The sequence below is a fragment of the Anser cygnoides genome, chromosome 9 (genome assembly GCF_040182565.1).
Source record: "Anser cygnoides isolate HZ-2024a breed goose chromosome 9, Taihu_goose_T2T_genome, whole genome shotgun sequence".
Taxonomy (NCBI): Eukaryota; Metazoa; Chordata; class Aves; order Anseriformes; family Anatidae; genus Anser; species Anser cygnoides.
The window spans coordinates 13,534,438-13,560,313 of record NC_089881.1 but is presented as its reverse complement, the minus strand read 5'-3'; the positions used below and the strand labels follow the sequence as shown (position 1 = coordinate 13,560,313).

The window sequence follows — 25,876 nt, the reverse complement described above, 5'->3', positions numbered from 1 at the left end:
CTTCATCTCTTAGTAATACTTTTATTTGTGACCTCTAGCTTCTCAACTCTGAATATAATACTTCTCTGAATTTTTGGAAACTGCAGCATTTCTTAACTTCTTAATACTACAGTACAGTTGTCATTTGGTTTAGAACAGGCTCAAAACTGAAGATACAGAACCAAAGCAGAAGTCAGAAGTACTGAGGGAAAGTGCTGACTTGGGCAAGAATGGAGGAGTGAGGATCTGTTACTGTCAAATTTTTGCTTCTTTGAGGCAAGTGAAAGATTTAGTCATAAAATAGATGATGACTCTTGCTGAGAGGTATGACAGTTTTTGTCTGAAGTCTGAGAGAACTAGATCACCGTTGGTCTGTGGAATCACGGTGATATGACAAGAGAAGTCTGACGCTGAGGAGGCAGTGATGAAGGAGATCAGCCTGTGTGTTCTGTTGTTGAACTGGAAAACAACTGTAAAATAAAAGGGAAGAAAGATGGTGCTGTTGGTAGGATGCATTTTTTCCCCCGTAACTACTTCCTACAACCTACTACTTTCTACACCCTGTATGCTTTTACAAATGCTTATCGTAGATCTACAGTGAAGTTGGTTCTAAAAGCTAATGCTATTAATCAGAACAGTGGTGGTTTACACTGCTATGAAGTTGCATGGTTATGAGTTATTACTTGGTACTTCTTGGAAAGTCAGAAATGAAGCCATCAAATACTCGATAGGTCCCACCTTGACTTTCTCTGTATTTTTTTCTGTAGTAACTTTATGAGAAAAGTAACGAGTGTTGATTTTTCTCATTTTACCCCAAGCACCTTGAAATTACAAACTATTCAAGTAGAATGATTGTTATTGATTTTTCCTTGCTTTATCTGTGGGTTTTATTGCATCCTTAGAATTGCATAGACATTGAAAAGTATTAAAGAGCTCCTTCAGTCTTTTGAGACTACAGAAAAGTGGTGCTTCTGAAGCAGGAGACGCTTACTCAATGCTCGTTTTAGACCGTTTATGGTTCCTAGTACAATATGTGGTGGGTCTCTTGAATCACTTCAAACTTTTTTTTATTTGTTGGCTGTGCATAGTTTCTGGTGAATGCTTGTTGTAGAGCTGGTTGTTGGCATAAGATGTATAGAGTTCTAATAAGAGTTATACAATATTTCCACATTTATAGTGGATTGAGGAGTTCACCTGGTGATCTCAAGATTCAGAAATTGTTTCCCTTGAATTCATTATCAACAGATACAGTATGCTGAATCTTTTTTTTCCCTTCTCCATTTGAGTGTCAGCAGTCAGCAACACTGTCATGTACATGGCAGCACATCATCAAAGTCAGATGATGATGTCAGGAGGTAAAAGATCTCCACCTGCATATCCCTTACTGGTTACTGTAGAAGAGCTGTTTAGGGAGCCACAATCCCTTACAATATCAGTGCTCTGTGTCTTCATCTGAGTCTCAGAACACCCACCCTCTTGGGAACACGCTGATAACATGCCCAGCGTTTTGCTACGTAAGGAGCCCAAGGTCACACTTCTCGCCCTTGCTCCAGTAGACAGTGGTTACATTTTCCCTTTCCATGAGTTTTCGTAGTACTTAAACTTTGGTTGGCATTATTGTAGCTCCAGTATGGGACAGTTATGGTTCCCTAGCATGGAAAATATTTTATGTCCAGACATTGATGTAAAATCTCCATCGCAAATACAGATGGTTCACCTAGGGTGCAGTTTCTGGCTCTGGAGGTGTCATGGTGCAAAACTGTTTGAGAATGCTTTTCTGAACTCTGAGGCAATTTTTTCATCCTTAACTTAAAAGGTCAGCTATATAAAGTTGAGTTTTAAAAGAACAGCTATATAGACTGCCAGTGGAAATTTTCCTTCCCCTCTTTCAAATAGGAGTGGGTGCCAGTAGCAGAAGAGGCATGCGAGCAGTCTCTCTTCAGGTAGCTTTCTTATTAGACTCTCGAGTGAGTCTAATAAAGAATTTAACAGAGCTGTGCTTATTTTGCTGAACTGACCTGGGAGGTTTGCTGCCTCTGCATGTAGCTCACTATTTTCCAGAAACATAACTGAGGACTGAAGGCAACGTGCAGCTGTTGCTTATATTGAATGTTTGTAAATGCATTGGGAGTGCTGGAAACTACCTTTTCAAGAGCTTTATCAGTAAATTTCTACCTGCAGCAGCTGCAGGATTTGAGTAGTAACCAAAGCAGCAATTGATTGCTTTCAGGTTGACAAGTTATTTTTTCTGTTCCGATTCAAGTGGCAAGAAAATTCAACATGAACTTTACAGCTAAAAGCTGCTGCTTGCTGCTCTCAGCATACAAATGAAGCTTCTTCTTGGTATGTGATGTCCGTACATCAGGTCATATCATAGGCGTACGAGGCGGTGCTGAACTTTACAGTATGGATCAGGCTAGGGATTTGACTTGGGGGGTCCATGGGTTGGCCTTTTTCATGGACACAACAGCTTCTGAACTTGCACGGTTTACAGTCTACTTGATTTTATCTTGCCATTGCAAGCTTGTCAAAATATTCACTCTTGACAGTCTTCGTTAAAAGTGCTTAAGGGGCCACATTCAATAGGACCAATGCAGAACAACTGGTGGCCCAGGCTAAACCATTTTGTAACATCTGCACAGAGGCAGAGACCCCTGTGATCCACTATGCTGTGGAATCGCAACAGGGCATGTTATATTTGAATAACTTCAAAAGCTTGTCCTTTCTGTCCTCCATAAAGGGAATGAGCAGAGAACCCATGCAACTCTGGGTCTTGCATCTTTATCTGTTCCCAAGCATCTACAAGTGACAGCAAATACACAGTTGTGTGGAAGGATAAATGTTGTCTTCAGAGGATAAATGTTAAGTGAGACATGAGGAAATATTAGTGTCAAAGTCCTTTAAGATCACAGTCACGCTCCCAGAAATGCTTGGGAGGAGATGATCAAAAATGGAGAGCCTAGAGACAAACACAGCCAACTAGCCAAAAAAAAAAGTTTTATTTTGCTTTTATGTTTTTGTAGTGGCTGATTTTCTTTGTGTTAATAGGGAACCAAGAATATAAACATTAGCTTGTCATTATAAGTTCTGAGCAGTTCCAGTTTTCCCTGTGTGTACATTGTTTATTTGCAAATGTTTTATGAAAGGTTAAGGAGTGAACAAGAAAGTCAGTGCCTCATTGGTCTGCTGCCAAAGACCTCATGGGCACTTCTTAGCATCTGAATTGTCTTGAGTCAAGCCTTAAGACAGTAAATTCTTTTCAATTACTGCTCAATGTTATTCCCACATTTCTTAAATTAATTTCTGAGAACAAATCCTCTAAGGAAGTATTCTTGCTTTAATAGCAGAAGGGGAACAAAGGTTTTAAAATTTGCTAGGATTTCATTTCTTCAAAGCTGTGCAGCCTTGCAGGCTGTGTGGGATAGAGCCCCATTCTTCTCTTCATGCTGGCCCTAGCAGATGATCTCAGTGGGACCAGGATGGCTCCTGTTGAGCGGTGTTGTTCCACCCAGACAGTGCTGACAGCTGGGAAAGGAGGAAAGAAGGTGCTCTGGAGATGGCTTTCCAACAAAATTCCCAAACTGACCCATTTCTTCCTCTGTATTTAAAGGCTCAAATGGCCTTCAAGCTAAGGGCGATTGTAGGGTCATTTCTCACCAGCACATTGTGAATGATTAGAATAATGTTATTATTACTTTTTTTTTTAATTGTAGTGATTTGGCAAGTATTTTTGTTTCGGCTTTTGATTCTGAAGTATTTTTCCAAGTACTCATTTTTCTTTTATCTCATGAAGCTTTAGATCTTAAAAATACCCAGAAAAACATATCTATTGAAAGCATAAGCTATCCAATCCATGTAACTTGTACTTAGTATTGCTTTCATCTACTTTTTTCATCTACATGTAGTCTTCTCTTTCATAAATTGAATGGGAGAGCCTCGCTGTGATGTATCCCAGTGGTGCTTTGCTCATCCCTTGCAGAGTTGGGGAGCACTAAGGTGAGAGCCTGCTCACTTGCTTCTTGTGCCTTGAACATGGATGGCAATCAGGCCACTGTGCTTTAGCTTAACCTCCACCCTTCACTGAGCTCAATCCTGAAAAATAAACAATGCTCAGGGAAAAGAGGTTTGGCAGAAAAAACAAGCTAGCATTATGGACGTTATGGCTATAAAAACGTAGGGCTCAGTTTGCAAGAAACAGAGTGTTCTGGCCCCAGTCCCATAAAGCACTTAAGCAGATGCTTAGTTTTAAAGGAAGGGGCAGAAGGGCCGATGCCTAGGAGGGCGGACCCCGTTCTCCGTGGCACTTCTGGGCTGGGTGAACGACTCGTGTTGCAGGTGACTTGAACCAGCCAGGGCTTGCTCTCCAGTGTCAGTGCCTGAGCAGCAGCACCGGGGTTTCTGGGCACAGCAGGTCCCTGTGGCTGCCCAGGGGTGTGCTGCTGAAGCCTGGTACCTTGCACTCGTGGGCTGCTGGCTGGGAGAGAACAGCAGTCTCTCCTGAGGAAGGGGAGGGGAGGTATGGAAGGAAGGAAGAGGTGTGGGAATGCTTCCTTACACCAGACAAGACGTTTCCTTCACCCAGTAGGTTCTCAGCTGTCCTGTGAAGGCTTTTGTGCCCCTTGTCCTCTTTTTTCTTGAGCTAAGCACATGCATGTAAGCACTGCACTCGCGAGCTGTGCTGTCCGGCAGGAACAGACACGTCATATCAAAGGGGCTCCTCTCGGAGAGGAGGGAGTGAGTCGGGGCTGATCTGTCACTCAGCTGTCAGGCATCCCAGCGTTTTTGTGATGAATTAGGCCCTGTCGATGCTTTGTGGCTTGGCTAACAAAAAGTCTGCTTTTTTCTTTACCGAATTCCCTAGCGCTACTCCAGTGTATGATCTTACCAAGTTTTCTTTTCTTAAATAGACTGAAAATGCAATACAGAGCACTGTAGGGAGAAACAAAGAACGTACACGTTTTAAGATTAATTTTATATCAAGTTCTATTTTTTTGTTTGTTGTTGGTGAGGCTGCATTCTTGATGTATCAGCAATGTCTATTTAATATGATGATCTAATTTGACATGCTTAATTCTTTGTTTGTTTCCCTTCAGAGACCACAGGTATTTTGCACTGCAGGCTACTTGCACGTGTGCTTTATGTGTGCTATATGTATGTATAACGTTGAGTGAAAAAACCTTGATCTTTTTGCGGTGTAAGTTATGGATACTTCTCTCCAAGAAATATTTATTTTTCATAAAGTGAAATGAATATTGTAGGCATCAATCTTTCTTTGATCTCCTTAGTGTGTTTTCATAAATCACTAGTGTTGATGGTTACTACGTTCTTTTTTTTCCTCCTGAAACTGATTTACTGTCTTAGTCATACTATTCTGTTGCTATTTATATGTAATAGGAATCAGTCGTCTGGTCTGTAATTTTGGACTCTGTAATTTTGTGTTTCAGTATCTTAGACAACATTCCTTTTATTTTTACATTGCTGTATGGCTAACATTCACAAAGTAGAGGTGACAAAGTAAAGCCACATTTTTGAATGGCTTTCCATAAAATGATGAATCTTTCCTATTTCAAACCAACTTGGAAATGAATTATCTAGAAGACACCAATGCTTCAAAAGTACAAAAGTAGATTTTCTTGGAAGTGTCTAATGATGAAAAAAGTTGCAAAGAAAATATCTGGAACAAAAGGTTAGTTCTGATTCGATAGACATGGCTGGCATTGCAAGCAGACTTACCTCCCACACCGCATAGCAATGAGAGGAGAGCTTGGTGAGAAAGTTCAAACTGCAGAAGATTATCCTTTCACAAATAAACTCTTTTAACAGGCCCTTGGTGAAAATAGTAAGATTATACCTCTGAAGAGAACTACCTCTGTGAAGAAGTTTTTATGTCACTTAAAACTTGTGGAAACTTTCAAATCTTCTTTGAGTAGAAATATCTTATTTAAAAGGATGAAAAGTTACGCATTTTCTGTCAAGATTGGGTCTACTGTTTTTGAATTACTTAGGGAACTAATACTCTTTGGAGAAAAAGAATATTGAGATTTGCAGAGCAAAATATAATTTTGTTCCTTTTTATTACCATGTTTTGTGAGTGTCTGGAAGTTTCTTTAGCTTCCAAGTCATAGTATCTAACTCATTTTTATGTACCCATTTCATTTACTTGGGAGTGTGCAGTTTGCATTCCTATGATAAAAAACATTTTGCAATGGTGCAGTTCCCATTCAAAACCTTACACAGGGAATATCCAAACACAAATTGTTAAAATTACTTGTTTGATATTCCAATGTAAATATAGAAGCTCTCTAAACATATAGAATATACTCCTATGGAAGAATATACATGATTTACTACAAAGTCAGGACGTAAAAAATTTTGTTTAAGTATATATATTTTTAAAAATTCTATCTTTTTGATATATTTCAAACCTAGGTCTTCTGTACAGCAGTGATAATAGCACATCAGAAGTGTAGGTATGGTATTGGAGTAGTAAATTGGAAATTCACGTAATATTATTTACAATTATTTAAACTTAAATTAGGTTGCAGTTCTGTTACAGATAACGAGTCAAGAACAAAGCCTGGTTAACTGTAATGGCGGGGTCTGTGGGGAACATGTTTTCTGGGATATTTTGATAATGTGACAAAAAATGAAATATTTGTGTATATTTTTGTAACTAATGAATTTGATGTTTGTGACTTTTCTGACTTCCCTCTTACAAAATAGGTCTTGTGCCCATATACTTGAAGAGGTGGTTTATCTATTTTGAATGAGAACACAAATTCCTCTTGCCTTTAAAAATTAAAATTAATGATGTTAATATTCTACAATTTTTGTCTTTATTTGCCAAGCAAAGCAAAAACTGTTCTTAAGGAACTGTGTTAAAATGGTTGCAATTGTGGTTTTTCACATTTTCTGACTGAAACTGGTTTGCTCACTGCCTTAATAAAATTTGCAATCTCAGAAACTTCCGAGGTCAGATTCCTGACAACCTTGACATTAATTAGGATTTGTTTAGTAAATACATCCTGATAATGAAATGGAAGTAAATGTGATGAAGACTGTTGAAAAACCTGGAAAAGCTATTCAACTGAGTTTAATATAATGTGGTTGCAAAGAGAAGAAAATGCTTAGCCAAATATATGTGTGTCTTCGTTGGGAGTGAACTCTAATATTTGCTGTGTTATGGTAATTCTGTATATAGTTATTGTAATACTTAGCAATGGAATAGATTGGCTGGCAGGAGTAGAGAGAATGTCAGCCGTTCTTACATCCTCAGCCCCTCAAAAGGCTCTATTTATAGGCCTCTATTTATATTTGGAAAGTACTTGCTTCACCCCTGGTTTTCCTTTTTTTTCCCAATTGTTTTTGAATGGTCAGTTTTGAAGCAACAGAAAAGGAAAATATTAGTATTGAATTGGACTGCCAAGGAGGAGCAGGCATAATATTGATTGATACAGCCTGAATTGCATGCTTGCTTACTTATTGCCATTGAAGACCTTAATTTTGTGGCTTTTGTTCTGAAAACTGATTCCTCTTGTTTTCCTGGCCCCCATAACTTGTTTGGACTATATTTGATAGGTTAATTTTAAACAAAGCTTTTTGCCCTGTGTTGTTTCGAAGTGAAGCTTGGAACATTCCTGGGGAATGTTTCAGAAATGATACAAGTTTCTCTTCTTTGCATATGGAATAATTAATAGTAGCAAGTCCTGAAGCCTGCTGCTGCTCTTGTTGAAAACTTGCTTCTTGCGGGTATTGGTGCTAAGGGAATCCAGGGCTGAAGAGAGTATCTTCCGTTCTTGCAAGACAGAATATGGACAGCTACAGGGGTATGAGTAGAAACACCATTTGTAAATACTGGTGATAGATTGCTATTGTTAATATGGGGCTATGTTTTCTGAAAGTATTCTGACTCTATTTCCAAGTCAAAAATTTCCTTCCAGACAGTAGTGCAAGCGTAACCTATTCTTCAAAATTAACCTGTTAATCCTACTTATCTTTCAAATGAGTCTAACTAAAATTCAATTCTGGAAGTACATTCTGCTGAAGAATAACAGGGATAATGGGAGAGTGTCTTTCAAACCAAAATAACAGTAAAAAGTGCAGGGGAAAGCAATGCTATATCCTGTAACAAAGAAACACACAGCAAGCACATGCTTTCAGGAGGTCGAGACCACTGAGTACTTGCCATTGGGCAAAAATCTTTGGTCTCTGAGGATTGAGGAAGGAGGTAGAGACATACTGCCGGAGTTGCTCCCATGTCATTGGAATGGCATCCTTCAAGGGGGACTTGTGGTCTGAAGTAATTACGATATAATTTCAGACAGGTCTTCGATGTTGTCCTCTTTGCCAGTATTTAAGGCAAAATACTTCATCTTTGCAGCAAATGAGTATTTAATCCTAGAGGAGTAGGATTGGCAGATGGACTTCTGCATGCGATGTAGCTCATCCCCTGCCTAAGGAAAAAATAATTATATTTAAGCCCTTTCTGTCAAATATTTTTAAAATTGTTCTTAAAGACATCTAAGATGGAAATTTTGTAATGTCCCCAGACGTTCTTTTGAAATCTTTCCATTATTACTTTAAGAAAATTTCTCTCAATATCTAATTTAAATTCCCCTTGCAACCTGTTATTACTCATTCTATCTTGTGCATGTGTTTTTTCTCTTGATATAGAGAATAGATTATTCTTGCATGCAGCATGATTTTATGTACTTGAAGATTGTGAGTGTATCTTCTCCATGCCTACTGGTACCAGGTTCTTCAGCCTTTCTTTATTGGCTAAATTCCTTAGAGTTCTGATTTTTTTTATTGCTTTCCTTTTGACTCAGTATATATATAGTGTGTGTATGTGTGTGTATATATATATATATATAGTATAAAGTATATACTTCAGCTGCCCAGTTGTTTCCTCAAATAGCATCAAGCATCATAGGTGCAGAACTGGGCCCTGTGGCAGGCAGTGTGAGGCCAGTAGGTCCCTTCAGGTGTCAGTCAGGTGTCAAAAAGGAAGGAAGGAGTGAAATGAATACTTTGTGGGTCAGGAAAGAGTAAAACTGAAACTCTGGCCTTGTTTCAATCCCACTCATCCTCTTGTAGGCAATTTAGGAGAAGAAACTGAGATTTTGAGGAAGCAGACAGCTGTTGGAGCTGGAGCATTCACTCTTAAGTGCTATGTATTGAGTAAAGCTCTGTTCCTGTGTTATGTTCCACATCTGTCAGGGACAGCTTTATTCAGAACTTGGTTACGTGAAACGCTGGAGATTTAGCCTTTGTGGAAAACAATAAAAGCGTATCTTTGTTCTAGGATGGATTATCAGTAGTCCAGCATATGCGTGGTTCTTTTCTTCTATTTTTCCAGAATACATAAGACAATTCCATGTATTTCTTTTATTGTCTACATTTCACTACATTTCAGGTCTATGGGTAGCTTTCAAAAATTATCTCCTGGTGTTTATGGAGTTAGATGTTGTCTTATTTTGGTTATGGTTATGTGCCCTTTTTTGTAGGCTAATGATAACATCTTTCGTCGCACTAAAAAGTTTTCTGAGATGTGCAGATGCTACAGTGATTAAAACAAAGAGTGAGAAACAATTTCACGGGAATTAAATTTTTTATCAGCACCGAAGGAACAAACAAAACGTAGTTAGGTGTGTGTGATGATAAAGCAGCTGTTGGTTTAATTCATAAGAACGTTGGTTTTGGAAATACTTTTTTCAGCCGCCTTGGAGCATTTTAAATGGGGTTGGTTGAATGCAGAGCTAGTTCAGAGTGGCAAGGCTGCTATAGTGTCCATTACTCTGGTACCTAACAGCCAAGTGAATTCTAACAGGACTCTTCTGATTTGCTCTGGCTGAGGATGAAACAAAAGATTTTTTTTTCATTTGTATTTTTGCGGTTACATGTGTACTGGTGTATTACTGCTAATGTCAGCTAGCCTTTAGGTCTTAAAACTAACTGAGTATGCGACAGACAACAATTTTCTTCCATGTAGCATGAAATGAATTGCTTACATTCCTGCTGTCATCCTACCAACAACCGCAAAGGGAACTGTACCTATTCATAAACATGGCTTACGGGTTTTTTTGGTACCTACAAAAATATCACAAGAATGAAAACCTCTTTCAATTCAAAATACTGCAGAATACATTATATTTGGTATTCTCCTTGATTTTCCACCGAATCTTCTAGTATCGAGAATAGGAGATCAGATTCCCAAATAAATGGTATTGAAAAGTTTATTCAATTAGGGCATTTCCACTGTGACATGGATATCTTGTATTTGGTAATTTAATCACAAGTGGAAGTGTATTGTATACATCTTGTTAAGTTTGCCCTCTGGCCTGCCATGATGGGATAGTCTTTTTTGTATGTATCAGCAAACGGAGTCATTTCTCCTCGGTCTTCCCTCTTGTTTCTCAAGCAGTCTGATTTTATTTATTTATTTATTTTGGTAATGGGATGAGAGTTTGTCATATTGGAAAATTCCAGTTAGGAATACATCTTGTTTTCCTCTTAAAATTAACTCTTAGGAAAAATAATTAACTATGCTTCTTTTTTCCATGTGATTGGGTGTTAAGAGTAGCCAGCAGAGCAGTGGGAAGAACATCATGAATCTAAACAACTGTATCTCGTAGGCCCAGTGCACATAGAATTACAGCTACCACAGTGAATAAATTTATTTGGTGGTATAATCCTTCACTGTGATGGAAATTGCAGTGGTCCTGAGTTGTTAAGCAAACATCTATGAAATTAGATTGGCTTAACTGGATGCCAAGAGTAGCTACTGTACTTTGCCTCATACTGGAGTTAAATATACAGAATGCTAGTGATCGTTTAAAATCTAAAAGAAAATAGCCAAAAGCAGCATATGTTCAGATGAAGAATTTGGTCATGCATGTTTTCCAGCAGCTGTTTTTATTTTAGGTTTAATTTAAAATACGTTCAGCTTAATTCCATGTTCAGAATCATCAAAGCCCACCAAAAATCCTCAGATTTTGTTTCACAGAGATCATTATCACTTCTGAGCAATTGTATGTTTATTACTTTCATATTTTGCATTTCTGGGGTTTCGTGTACTACCCAAGGGCATGGTCGAACTCAATAACAGGAATCGGCATGCTTTTCATTTACCCTGTTTCATTATCACAGGCATACTATATTAAGACCTGTTTAGAAACAAGCCAGTTTTACTTTTTAACCTCTCCTGTGTTTTATTATGTTGCTGGGATTCTAATTTGGAAAAAAAAAGTTACAAAATGAAGGGATTTTGGTGCCAATCTCCATTCACGCTATGGCTTTTCTACGAGGTTTTGCCGTAATAAAATTGTACGTGTGGGTGCTTCAGGTGACTGATCAAAGCAGCAGGAAGGCCACGGTGTAGATGGTTGATAAGTCCTTTGTGTCGGAGGTTACTTTTTCTTAGGAGATTGGTGTACCTGGCAGACCACACTGCCATTGCCTTGTGCTTCACCTATCCCAGCAAAAGCTTGCGCCCCGCTGTGTTTCTCATCAAGCATTCTATGGTGTGATGTAGTTCAGAGTAGCAATGCTCATATGAGTAATCTCACAAAGGTGAGCGCCTTTGTTCCATTTATTGGTTAAATCTGGGAGAAAGTACCCCAGAATTTGCAAGATCAAAACCTAGTGGGATGCTGCTTAGGTTGGTATTACAGTGAGCCTAGTTATATAAGGAAGTCAGAGGAAGAAAGCGGAGCTGTGGGCATGAAGAGTGAAGTGACGTCTGTCTCCCATTCTGCGTTACCTCTGCAGCAGATCATCTGGTTGCATATGCTGCTGAAGATGATGTGAATAAAAGGAAGGCAAGTTGGGGCTCCCTCAAAACTGTCAGTTCACAGGGAAAATACTTACAGCATTGGAGCTGCTGCTAGAGCTGCGTGAGCTGAGCACTGCCGTCGAAGGGTGCGTGTGAGGGACCTGGGCTGTCGGGACCTTCTGGCAAAGGGAGTGTTGTTGAAATGTGCCTGCTGCTGAAAAAGGGTCTCCAAGTTACAGCATGCAAGTAGGTGGGGCAGGTCCTTTCGCAGCACAATGCCTGCAGTACCTCTTAAGTGCCAGGGTCCAGCACTGCAGGCGTGGGTGGATGTGGGAAGCGGCAGAGCCGTGCAGCACGTGTACAAGAGGCAGGGTGCTGTGTTGCAACAGCCGAGCAGGTGCAGTGCTCACAGCACGAGACCTGGCAGGTCTGCCCTTACCAGACCTGAGCCTAGTGCCATCCGACTGAGACCGGAGAATAGAGATCAGACAGCTAACAGTAAATTACTTTTTTCTTTTCCTTTGTTTTACATTATTGTAGGCATGCTTTATGAGGGCAGTGTCTCTTGGCACCCACACTGAAAGCACCAGTGGTTTAATTTAGCTTCGATTTGAGCCTGTGCTGCTTTCTTGTGGCTGGAGAAAAAGGGAAATGGAACTCTTCTCTAGTTCACTGAAGGAAATAAAGAAATGTGTGTTATTCATGGAAAAACTCGTGGTACATATTTTGAAAAGCAGATGAACATAGACTATATAGCTCAAACCAACTGCTTCCAGTTCCTATTTACAGTAAGTAAAACAATTAGTGAGAGAAACAAGTTTGTGTATTCAGGGCAGTTTAATTACAGCCTTAAACAATAAGTTGGGTTGCATTGAGGACTGCCAACTCCTGTTGCTGTGCTGGGCTGCTGGGTGGTCTTGGGCTTTGACTGGGTGCATCATGCCTGGACTGTCTACATGTTTGGGTCTGCAGAGGCAGGATATTTGTGAGACCACGCTCTTGTGAAGTTTGTAGCCCAATTTCTCCACCTCCGAGAGTTTTAGGTAGGCAAGGCAAGTATGTAATCATGCAGGCTCTTTGCCAGAGCTTTTGAATGGGGAATGTGATTGAATTGTCAGAGAACTGAATTGCCTGTCAGGAGGTGGTCAATTCCAAGCCTGCTCTACACATTTTCCTCAGATTTGTTAATCTCCCTGCCCTAGCATCCCTGTCTGAAAAACAGGGATAAAAATAGTTACTGCCTACTGTGAGGTAAATGCCGTATGATGGGAAAGTTGCAGTGTTGATAAATGCTACTCAAGACTAGCTGGAAGTGAGAAGACTACTTCCCAGAAGCATAGTTATCTCACCAACAACATAGCTGACCTGTGAATGCTATACTGTACTATTGGTTTGCAAATAAGTGGGAAAATTCTGACTGGGGAACCTTTGAAGTACTTTTTGGTAGTGTGTTTTGGTTTGTTTGTCTTTTTAATTGCTCTTCATTCAGTAAGCCATCTGAACTTACATGTTTTTTTTTTACCTACTGAAATTCAAATTTCATTTTTGTTTATTTGGAAATGCTTATAATATGTATCGAATGATAGCAGTATAACTGTACTGGATTCCCATCAATCTTGGTACTTCTCTTGCCTCCAGCTTGCTGGTATTTCAGCATTATAGAGTGGCTTAAACCCTCGCAGTGTCCTATATGGAAAGGAAGCCCTGTGCGCCTTTTGGAGGTAGGAAACAAAAGCACCAAATCTTGATAGTGTGCTTTTGAATTTAACAGGTGTGAGATAAATTTTCAGGAAAGTACTCAAGCGCTGGAGAAAGCCTAAAGAGTTCTGTGTACACCCATGCACATGTTATTTTCTCATGCTTTGTCTGCTGGTTGGTTTGGGTCTTGTGAGGTGTCTTACGCTGTGATTAAGGATCTGCACATCCAACAGGGGCATCCAATTTTAAATGCCCCGTTCTTGTGTACTTTTGGGGGAGAGGGGTGTTGGTTACCCTTAGGTGACTCACCATGAGAGTCACAAAGGAAGTCAGAAAGTGAATTTGTGGAAGCACACAATGGTTGAGGTTTGAAGGGTTGATGGGAGGTCATCTGGTCCAACCACCCTGCTCAACAAGGTCGCCAAGAGCCCAGAACTGGGCATAGTGCTCCAAGTGCGGCTTCACCAGTGCTGAATAGAGGAGAAGGATCACCTTCCCTGGGCTGCTGGCAACACCCAGTGTACTGTACCTATTAGGTGCCTTCGCCGCTAATGGCAGATTGCTGGCTCAGAATTTTCTGTTATCCAGTCATGTGCCCTTTTGGGACGCCATTTCTCTGCAAGTTCATGTTCTGTGCTAAAAATCCCAATTTTCTATTAGCTTTCTCCATACACTGAGTGGGGCTTAAAAGCACTGCACACATTCACTGTGCTGCTTTTTAAGTGAAGTAATGTGGTGCGTAGTGTGCTGCTTTACTGCATGGTTGATAAAGCATGATTGATTCTTGAAAGCATTGCTAACACTGATTGAGCATGTTGTTGGAGCTGGTAGCTCATGTCCAGTCATTTACCACAAAAAGGTGATTAGTTTTTGTTAAGTGGATGCAGTCAGTTATTAAAGTGCTGGTATAACTGTTGCTGTTGACTATGCACGATGTCTCTGCTTGAATTTGGCAGTCTTTAAATGAGTAAGACTTAACATTGCAAAAGGACTTGTTTTGGATTATGAGGTGTTTTTAAAAGTCAGGATGTTAAGTTTTCACTACCCTCCAGCTTGACAACATCCTGTCTGATTTCCTTCATATTTCCTAGGACTGTTTGTCTGAGGTTTTAGACAAAATCTGAGAAATTTCAAACCAAAAGAAAGGCTATTTTTTTGGTGGTCTTGCACATCACCGTCAGAAGTGGGCCAGACAAGTGCATGAATGGGTCTCAGAAGTTTGTGTGCCATCAGTGAGGAAATGGCTTCTAAACTAAGAAATTTGAGTCAAGACTCCTTGGCTAGGTATGGTGGTTTAAAATAGATACTTCGGTTGTCATCATTATTTGTGGTGTCATTTTTTAAACAAAAAATGGGTCAGCGATTAAGCAAGCATAATGGGGAGTTGTGGTCATACATTTGTTATGATCATCTTTATCCTTGTTTTCAGCTCTGTTTTCCCACTGTTCCAGTTTCCCTAACACCAAACTGCCATAATGGTACCTTTCTAGCATCCTGAGAATAGTCAAAATGAGTTCTACACAGCACAGTAAGACAAGGCAGTTTAAGACAGTGCTTTCTTGAATCTTGTTTTTTCTTTAATCATCAATTGGCCCTTGACTCTTAGGTTGAAAACAGGTTGCATATACTAGTAAATAAATTTTGCTTAATGTCTTACTAGAAAGATCTCTCTTGTTGAAATTTATAGGTAAAATATTAGAGGTCTGATCTTCAGTTCAGACTTGAACTTGGAGATTTAGAATCTTTACCTGGTTTCAACAGCAGAAATGTTCAAGCAGTAAATGACATTAATGGTTTTATAGTCCTAAAAAGATCCACATTAATCAATCACTGTAGTAAATCCTCAAAGCATCCTTCCTTTCACCAGGTATGCAATATTGCAGTCTGCCTGCCATGCACGTTTAGAAACCCAAAGCCTGCTAATGCCGTTGAGGTCTGTCCCAATATGTGCAATGAATCAAGACACCAGGAGAAGTTAGTTTTGCACCCTGTGTTGGGTCCCAGACCTCTCTGATGGCCTGCCAGTAACATCTGCCTGAGGTTCTGAAGCAAAGGGAGAACCTGGCTATTTTGGTACACATTGTAAGCAGCACACTGCTTCTGAATTAGAAGTGATTTCTTTAGGATGCAGGAGAGCAGACTTAGAATTTTCTTATAATGTACTTGTCTCTGTGAAAAATGTTTTAAATATTTTAAACAAGTGCTACTGCCCTGATAATTACGCTATTTGCTATTGTTACAGGTCTTGAATAATTACTAGTCTTCAGTGTCATCTAAAATCACTTGATTTGTGTTCAGGAAAAAAAAACACATGAGAAAACATTGATTTTGACAACAACTATTAGCAGATGATAATGGAAATGATTTATAATCTCATTCAAGAAAAATTGAATGCATGTGTTCACCAGTCTTTTCTAATTATTATATTGCTGTTATTTACAAAATGGAAGGCCATTCAGACCTTCTGTGGAGGTCTTGACATTGTTACTGACATATTTAGTTAGTGATTGAAAAAAACTACTGCATTATTTGTGCTACTATGATAATGTGAAAGTATCATGGTCTTCTGATCTCCTACGTAATTTTGATTCACTTTCTAAATTTCTTTTGGAAAAGAAAGTTGAGGCATTTTGCCTATTCAGCTAAATGCTCATGGTGATGGTGAACAGAAGCAAAAACGTCTTAGAAGGATTTATATGTTTTGCCAAAAGTTAATGAACCTTGGTTTTGTTGCACTTAATTATAATTTTAGGCAAATGTTTTCTGTGTAGGTATAACAATGCTCCAAATAAATAACACGTATTTGACCCTTCTCATGTAAGATCTGTGTCACATTTGTAGCATTAACCCATTGTAATAGAGATGCTCTTTCCTGTAAATATATCCCTGAGCATACTCAGATGTCAGCTTACAGTAATGGAAACAGTTTTTCTCAAGAGGCTGTGGAGTAAATACTGTGACTTGTAAGGGAATGTTTCCTCCATTTATTTTCTTGAAGCTTGGTTCTTAAGATATATCTAATTTTTAGCCCTTCTCTGACTGCGGAGAAAGGGAGAGTTTGGCCAGGAGCTGTCAAGCCTGTGACCCTGAGGTACCTTGTTTCCAACATGGACATTCTGCCTGTCCCTTTACCATCCTGGGGCTTGTCCCCAGCTCAGGTAATCCAGCTTTCTAGCCCCCTGAAGGGGAGAAGGGAGCCACAGAGAACACACAATAGCTTTGAGAAGCATTTCAAATACTTTGAGAGCCTGTAAAACAAGAATAGTTACATACTTTATTTACATAATTATATAATTAATGTAGTATTTTACAGACACCAAATCAGTGTAAGTCATGGAGTAGGCAAAAATTAATCTTGTTCTGTCTTAGTGTTCACTGCCTTCTTTTGGATATGCTACATGATACCAACCACGTGAAAACTACTGAGAAAATTCTTTTTGCATTATCTAAAGACTGGAGACAAAACACTTCAGTTTAAAGCTGTCTTTAGGAGGAATATGTCGACAGGCCTGCTGGAATGAATATTTCAGTAGTCTGAGCTTGTGCCTGAATACCTCACTGTTGATGCCCACCTCTGAAAGTATGTTAAACTTGAAAATGAAGCTGAATCGCATGCTCATAGAATTAATTGTGTGACCAGGTTACCCCTGGATCAGATCTGGCTCAGGTTCCTGGTGATTAATTAGAAATTTTTATTTGTTTGTATATAAAGAATGAGTGTTTGCAATCTACTTGGCCAGTTCTCCAAAATCATTCCTGCAATTTTGTAGTAGTTATAATTGCAGTAATGATGAAATAGTTCCCATTGCAAACAGTGACTTTGGAAAGTAGGCCCAGTTTTGGCCAAACCATTTCTGTAAGGAGTAGCCTACTCTTCATTCATTTTATCACCGGGGCATGTTGAGAATCCTGCTGCTGGACAGCTGAGGGTCATTTAAACCAGCGGGACTGACCGCGTTGGCTGGTGATCAGACAAGCTGCTGTTAGTGAACAGGGTTCTGTCTGTGGGGCTTTGTCAAGGAATAATGTACAGATCAACATTGCTAAAGTTAATTTGTTGTTAAAATGTCTTTTTTTGTAGCTCCTTGCTATCTTACAATCTCTTACAGAGCGAATGAAAGTGCCACGTGTTTTTTTCAGACTAAAGATAGCTAGGGAGGTACCTGTGTCTGAGAGAGGTTCTTTTCCAGACCAGGGACCTACCCAAATCAAAGATAGGATCTCTCTGCCTGTCAGTCCTTGCTGCCAGAGGTAACCAGCCTTCATCCCAGCCAGTGACGGAGTGATCTCTGACTGGGCTGCCTCAAAATGAGCCTTGTTTGCTCAGCCAAAGCCTGGCATTGACACTTCCGGTGCTTTGGCTGCACCGGGCTAAGGAGAACCGCCTCTGGGCCTGGCCCGTGGAGGTGACGTGGTGCCGGCCCTTGCTGCGGGGCTGGGGCTGCCATCCCCTGTGTGAGTAGCAGCTCCCGCTGGGAACTTCTAGCTGCACCGCTACCTGCTGCCCTTGGGCTCAGTCTGCACAGCACTTGCCTGCTAGGGAAGAGGGCATGAGTGTTTTACGTTCTTTTTTATATATACCTCTGTTTCTGAAATACGTATGATCTTTCTGTGCTACTTCCTGTGCTTGACTACTGAACCTTTGAAGAAGGTTGCTGTTAGGTGTGTTGTGAGCTTGCAGTGGTAGAGAAATTCCAGCAGTATTTTGGTAATTGCTTTCACTTCAGAATGGGAATAAATAATAAACACATAACAGGCAATACCATTTTGATACACTGTAATTAATTTGAGAAGTGATAAGAGAAATTTGAATTGAAAATCTTTTAATTGATTTTCTTCATATGCTAACTTTAAAGTTACCTAATCTTTCTGAGAGCTTTAAAAATGACTCAGTTGGATTGATTCCCAATGGAATTTCCCTTCCACACTAGATTATTGTAATTAATTTAAAAAATTGAGCTTAGCCTTTCCAGGCTGTCAATATCTATGGGCAAATGCCACAATAGTGGCTGACTGTCAGGAGTGATTAGAGCTGAACCTTGGGGTTGTTATGGGGGAGAAGGGGAGTGCTCATTACTCCTCAGGTACTGTTCCTATATTATTCATATATGTATTGTTCATATATCTAACCATTGGTTATTAAGGGTGTTGTAGAATAAGGCACCAAATTCTCATTGCTCCTAATTTGAGTTTTTAATGTGGGAGAAGGCCTTGTAGAATGTGATTCATTCAAGAAGCTGCTGGAGGACTTGACCATTGCATGCACCCTGTTGATGCCTGAAAAGTTGCCTCTTATGCTGCAGACAAAACCTACAAAAGACAACAATGTCTATTCACATAAACCCAAAGCCTCCTAATACAGTGCTTGCTTTTCTCTTTTCAAGAACCAGTTTCAGGGCTGTTTGCAGAATGCTCCTGACAGGGTTTTTAAGTAATGCTTTTTATAAGGGCATCCAGGAGTGCTGCTTGGCCTTGTAAAGCATCAGATTGGACTCTTTTTAGAAATGTGCAAGAGGAAGTTGATTGCATCTGTGTAAATTGTTCTCCTGTAAGTTCTGTGTGCTTGAATCCTGCCCCTTTTTGACTTTGAGAAGCTTGTGTGAGTTGATATTCTGTGCAATACTGAAGATCCCTATAACTGTCCTACTTCTCCCCAGGCACCCCACTTGTTTGTATGTATACTTGAAAAATGACTTTGCACTTCGGAGCTTGGAATGGGGTCTGCATACCTGCTTACTAGTCCAGCTCCCTACCTGGTTGAACCTACCATGCAGTTAGGTCCTCTGAGATCTCTCTGGGCTTCTGTTCCTTAGAGAAGAGGAAATAACTGTGCTTTTCGTTAATGGAGATGTTACAATTTGTGAACTTTTGTAATGGTACATGCTTTTCAGTGGAGAGACTTTGGAAATACTTGAGTTACAGCTTTGTGATTTGCACCTTGCCTGTTCTGTACTAGCATGACAGTTTAGTTCCTGTTCTGCGTAAGCATTTCCTCAGCAACTCTGTTGTATGGCTGAAGTATAACTGATTTCTGGTCTTATTTAATCTTCCCTTGACCTTGAAATGACTGCCTGAAGTTCATAGCCCACTTTTTAGACAGGGAATTTATTAGAACTTTCTGGATTTACTGATTTCATCTCCAAGCTTTTTGAGGTTCTAAATAACCCTTACACGCTGTTTATCCATTTTATATGGGACATACAGTTCCCAGAGAAAAACTGTGAGGATCTTGAACGATATTGTCAAACTACTCTGCAAGCTGGCATCCAAATGTTCTTACAGTTATCTTTTTCAAACCTTGTTGAGACAGGAGGCAGCACTGTCAGTGTTAGCAGTAGTGACAGACTTCTGCAGTTAGTGAGGAGCAAGAAAGTATTCTCAGATTCGTAGCTGAAGTACCTTATCCCCCTGCGCTTGTAGAGGAGGCCAAATTTCCTTGGCTTTGGGTGCAGAACAGTAGCACACCAAAGCATGCAAGGTCATTGAAATGGATGGGATTAAATGAGGGAACTCAAATCAGATTTCAGCGTCAATTAATCAATATCAGAAATAACATTCCGTTACTTCTGCAGTCTTGCTACAACATTGCTATTTTCCTGTTGATTTCTTTCTTTTTTTTTGGTTTGTTTGTTTGAACAGGATGGTGAGATGTGCATAATTGTAACAGGAGCCCAGATGTTTCATAAAGGTACAGGATGATCTGTATCTCAGTATCTTAGTAGTCATCCATCATTTTTCAGGATTTGTCTCTTGTAGTTTCCTCATGTGAGCTTTTCTTCTTACAGCGCTTTGTTGTGTATGTTTCTGGCTCATTTGTATCTTGATTGCAAAATTGAACCTAGAAATACTGCTGTAATTCAAATCGTGATTAAAACCAAATATTTTTTCCACAGGCAGCAGAACATGCAGAGCCTTGTGTTGTCTGGATTTAAGTTTCATGGTTTGGTTCTTTGATGTCTGATTAAGTGTCAACTTCAACAGACGCATTTCCTGCTTCTGAAAAATTTATAGTACTTCTCGGTAGAATCTAGTATCTAATAACAGCTCTATATCTATCTGCCAATTTTCACAAGACTTGTAGGAAATGGATTTACATTAATCTGTCCAATAGATAAAAGTTACGAGACGGGAGAATATTCACCTCCCAAGTGAAATACAATTCACTCGGGTTAGCAGTTGAACTAATTATCCCGTAGTTTGTTTATGTGTGGCTGAACTTTGCTACTAGCAAAATGCGGTGTTTGTAATCTGTAACGTATTACAAAGAGAATATTTAAAAGAAACCAAAATCAAAAGTTACTTGCTATCTCTTCTCATTGTGATATATTTCTTCCCAGCTATTGCCTCTCTTCACTGAGTATAAGATTTTTTCAATGAACTGCGGACAGTGGTGATGAGCAAATTGTGCACGGTTTGGCCCTAGCTTACATTTTGTCAAATGTGATCCCAGTCATCTTGTGAGCGTTGGAAATGAACGTTTCACAATAATGTGAGAGCGATATGTGGCAGCCCCTCCGATGGAGAGGGCACTGTGTTTGCATAATGAAATTTGGTCATTGGCTTGGTCAGCAGAAAATAACAAGGTTTTTGTTGGTGTCTTCTGGCATTTTGGTGATCAAGTGACAAGGGTGTGTCTGACTCAAGCAAAATGAGTTCTAATAGCAGGCATGTAAGTCTGAGAATTGAAGCCTCATTGCCCCATAACTCACCATTTCTTGCTTCCCTCACTTTGGACTTGGCAGCTGGAAGCAGCAAACCCCACTTGTAATCAGAAGCGTAGTGGTGGGGTGCGCGGTCCCGCTGCCGGCGGGGTGTGGTGTGGCAGAGTGCTCGGCCAGGCTCTGGGTTTTTGCCGGGCGGGACTGGGTTACAGCTTGGGGAAGAAAGTCTGCTGGAAAATGTGTCAGCATTTCAGTATTAACTCTAAGCTCGATCACTGGAAAATCTTGTATTTTAAAATACTAAGCTTCCCATTACAAAATCAAAGAAAATTACTCTTCTGAACTAGTGAAAAGGTCTCCTGCTTCGGGGAGATAAGATGCTCTCAGTATCTAGAAGGGCATGACATTTTTGCCTTGTTTGATTATATTAGGTATATTAAATATGACCTCAATGTTTAAGGTTGCTCAAGCTGCAAGAGTTCAAAAGATTTCAAATGAGATTTTTTTCAATTTATTTTGTTAAACCTTTGCAATAATTGTAAATAGCCATCCTTTTAAAGAACAAATATTAAGAGGTCAAATAATCCATATATACATATATGTGAGTCTGTATGCCATTACAAAGAGAGTTCACAGGAGAAGAAATGTAGCTAGTGGTTGTTGGAAAGATATTTAAGTAAAATCATTGGTGTATAAGTAAAAAAAAAAAAAAAAAGCTTTAAGCGTAATAAAAGTGTATATAATTGTGGAACATCAAGAATTCAGATGATGATGTATGAGGAATACTAGTTTTCAGCTGTAGGCGTTCACTGTTAGAGGGTAGACATAATTAAATATCGTCCAAGAGAACAAGACAAATGACCTTAGTGGTGTTATAGCTCATGAAGGATGATTTTCTTTCAGTAATATAAGATTGTTAGGCTTATTTTCAAGTTCAAAAATCAAAGAAGTAAATTAACTTAGTCATTCTTTATGTTGATTCTCGATTATTCTGAGATAACTAAAAGTTGAATTTAGGAAAAGAGCAGTGGGTTTTTTGTTTCTAGTCTTTTTTGTTATTAAATTTTATCATGGGTGTCTCCAGTTCTGTACAACTAATGTTGGGTATTTCTCTTACCTTTCCTAATATTAGATATTGTTTGTTTCTGTGTCAAGTTCTAATGTTCGCCAGTGTCAGTAGAGGAGTCTTAGCTTTTATTAAAAACAACAACTAAAGACTTTGCACTTAGTTGGAGGTAACATGGAAGTAGTAAGTAATGCATACAAGGAAATATATTTTAGAAAATCCAGTCCCAGTTTCTAGTTGCACTATTTTTCCTTTTGGTGGTGACATTGGATTCATGAGCTCTGAGTGAAACTGACGGTGTAGACATCAGGATGAGAGGAGGTCCCTCCATGTTCTTACCGTTCTGACAGGTGGGTTGTAGCAGTAGAGTCCCTGTATTCCAGTTCCAGAAAACACCATATTGTTTCTTAAATGACATTCCTTATGCTTTTTAATATACGCCACATTAACTTATTTTTCATAAGTACCTTAGCTGGAAGTTTAAGATGATTTTCTGTACAGGAGTGTGCTCTCTGTTATCAACTTCGTGACTGCCAAAGTTTAGCTAGTAAAATTTAGCCTTTTATCATATTTTACTTTGCAGAAAACTGTATGTTTCAATGAGACATTAGTCAGACCACATAAAGAAAAATACAATTAGATTTCTTTTCAACTCATCCAAAATCTGAATTCTAGCAACTGGGAGTAACTCAAGAGCCACAGGAGGGTTTGGTCTTTGCATGCAGACATCTGCTGTTCTTACCTTCATGGCTGCAAGTTTTCAAACCATCTATACAAACCAGGGTAGCAGAGGTGGGATGAAATCCCCTGTCCTTGCAGAAGCAGAGGGGAAAGAAAGAAGATCTGGTGATCACGGTAACTCGAAGAGCTTCCTATTGGGAGGGGTGGGAAGAGAAGGCTACAGAAGGGCCTCCGGCATCTCTGCTGGAACTGCAGAGGCCCCTGTGGCACCGGTGGAAGCAGCCTGAGAAGCCGGGCTTGGGCTGATCTGCCCATGGAAGCCAGGGCATCTACCTGCACACAAGGCCAAGCAGTTTAAGCTGGGGAGCATTTCCAGTGATTCTTGGCATACTGATGAGAAGAGAGGCATTGAAAAGCCTACAAGCCCCCCCCCCCCCCCCCCCCCCCCCCCCAAAAAAAAAGTAAATAATGTGACCTGTTTCGTCGGATGGTTCATTCACCTTCTTTTTAATGGAGTAGAATTGGTTAAAATTTTCCGCTGAGAAACACTTTTTGCTCAAGCGTTGTGGTTTTGTTAGATTTGCAGGAAGCTGGAAGTATTAGCTAAAAAGAAAACCCAAAAGTTAAGGTTTGGCAATTTAAACAGTCATTTTATTTCTATGGTCTCAAAAATACAAATCAAAACAAAGTGAGTATTTTCATTTGGCTGCTTAAACTATTGATTCATAACAAAAATGATGACTCTAAACCTCTGAAATTCTCAGAGAAAAGCCCCCAAAAAATCATGGAGTTCTTCATCACCCATGTGTATGAGAACTACCTTCCTTTTGCAAACTGCTCTCTTAGTTGGTTAAAGCTGTCTAATCCACAGTGACGTGTTTTGAGATATACGTAATTTGAAGATCTGAACATTAGTTACATAATGTAATCCAAGATGGATCTTGCAGAAATCTATGTTGGCAATTTGGTCTGTATGTTGTCAGAGACCTGGGAAACTTGGGGCACAGAAGAGAGAGAATCCTGTGCTGGGAATGTAGCCCAGATGACCCCTCTCTCCAGCTCCAGAGAGTTTGAAAGGACTTATTTGTTGTATATTTTCATTTGCGGAGTGTTTTCTTTATTTCTTTCAGAAGTTTAAAAGGAATGGAAATAAAATATTTTATTTCACAAAGTTGTGTTTTAAAGCAATGTGGTGGTGTTCCCTGGTGAGACCAGAACAATATACACAGTGCTCAGTGCTGAGTGAGGGGACTGGTTCCTATTCTGACCGCAGATGGTATGTCAGTGTTAATCCAATATGCTGGCATTCAGTTGCTAGATTTGGATTCCTCACAGCATATTATACTGGACTGAGCTGTAACTTATACACCCAAGACTGATGTTAGATGTCACGCTCGTACAAATTCCCACTTGTCATATTTGATTTGTCTGTTTTGTCAGAGGAAAATATCTTTTAGATTTACATCACAGTAGATTTCCAGGAGGAGATGGGAGAGAGAAAATTGTCCTGTACTGCCACAGACACACCCATATGCAACATAGTGGTGCAAAGGGGCAGAGAGAAAATTATTTGAAGACTTTGGTGCTCTGGAATATTCAGCAGATAGGCAGCCAGGACTTGATAAGGGTTTTACAGATGTGGTGAAGTGCAGAGACAAGCAATAATTTGTCTTCCGTGGGTTATAATGGAAAACTGGAGAAGAGATACCAAATTCAGCACTGTGTGGGATGATGGATTCTGTGTGGTTTCTAGTAGTACCATACCGTCAGTAGGATTTTCTTTGTCTTCTTTTTGTGTTTGCTTGAGGATTTAAGTGTAGGTGAAAATGTTGCATATGACTTATTTGTGGATTAGAAGGGAAGAGCTTTGTCTTACTATTGTCACTTAAAGCTGTTAGAGCAAATAAATGTGGCAGGATGCAGGAGCACTGCCAGACCCACAGTGCACAAAGGATAAATGCAAGCTTGCTTTCTCCTGCTCTTGTGTGAAATCCCCTGGGAGGCTCCAGGAAGGGGACAGCAAGGGCAAATGGCTGAGCAGTGTTAGTGCTGAGAACCCAGGTTCGAAGGCACTGATGGTTCCTGGGACTGAGTTTTCTTCTGATTCTGTTTCTTCAAGGGAAGTGCACTGACTTTATTGACAGTGATTTGTTCATGCTGAATTCTTCTGCTTATTGCCTTGTTCTAAGGGAACATTGTCTAGTTAAAGGCTGGAAAGCTCAGTTATTTTCTGTTTATAAGCCTGTTCAGAATCCAAATAGGACATAAGACTCTACTCTCTGTATATGGGTATGTTTCTAAATAAAAGTTGGTTTTGGCAATACTTCTGTCAATCTCTTTTATAATAGATCTATACTGAGGTGTCACCATTTAAGCCTGTTTCCAGGTGTACTATAGTCTGGTATCTAGTGGCTGTTGGCTTTCTGGTAGCAGGGCTCTGCACTGCCTCATAGTTTGGTCATTCTAATGCAGACGGCTAGTTTCTAGGTCCTGGAAGAAGAAGAATTTCCTTCTCTCTCCCAGACACCTTCTCTTGCAGTAAACACTAGCCGCAAGGAGCAAGCTGACCTTTGGGCAATTGTAAATCAGTTTCTCCATTCAAACCCAGTTTTCCTTTCCCTTCCTTTCGTACAGGTTGATAAAGTGTGTGGACAGCCCAAACAACAAGAAGGGAACCTGTCATCAGACCATATAGTGCCAGTGAAGGAAGCGACTGAAACCCAGGCACTTGTGATGGCTCACGCTAGTCTGAACAATAAAAGAAGGTAACCCTAAGCCACAGTTGAATTCAAATAAATTCTGCCTCACAGTTAGTGTTGCTGGTTCCTTGTACCAGAGTGTTTCAGTTCTGTCATCTTGTCTGTGTGCATTCCAGCTGTTGCCGTCACTGATAGTTACACTGGTATTGCATTGCAGGTCTCTCCAGGAAAAGCTTTTTACAGGCCAGACTTGATGTCATTACTCAGCACCCAGGTGTTCATTATTTCCAGAAACTTTCAATGAAAATGATGAAAGCTT

At 39.8% G+C, this 25,876-nt stretch overlaps 1 protein-coding gene across 11 annotated transcripts in view; it reads left to right on the top strand.

Annotated features, from left to right (window-relative positions):
• The window catches only part of LOC106039183 (glypican-5-like), a 425,024-nt gene that overhangs the window by 151,703 nt on the left and 247,445 nt on the right, over positions 1–25,876 (top strand). For all 11 annotated transcript variants that reach the window (XR_007168470.2, XR_010833633.1, XM_048077284.2 and 8 more), the window contains exon 4: positions 25,493–25,623. Coding sequence is in view for 9 of the 11 variants with exons in the window: in XM_048077284.2 (XP_047933241.2) it covers positions 25,493–25,623 (131 nt within the window). In the remaining 2 variants the exon portion in view is untranslated. The remainder of the gene's footprint in view (positions 1–25,492; positions 25,624–25,876) is intronic.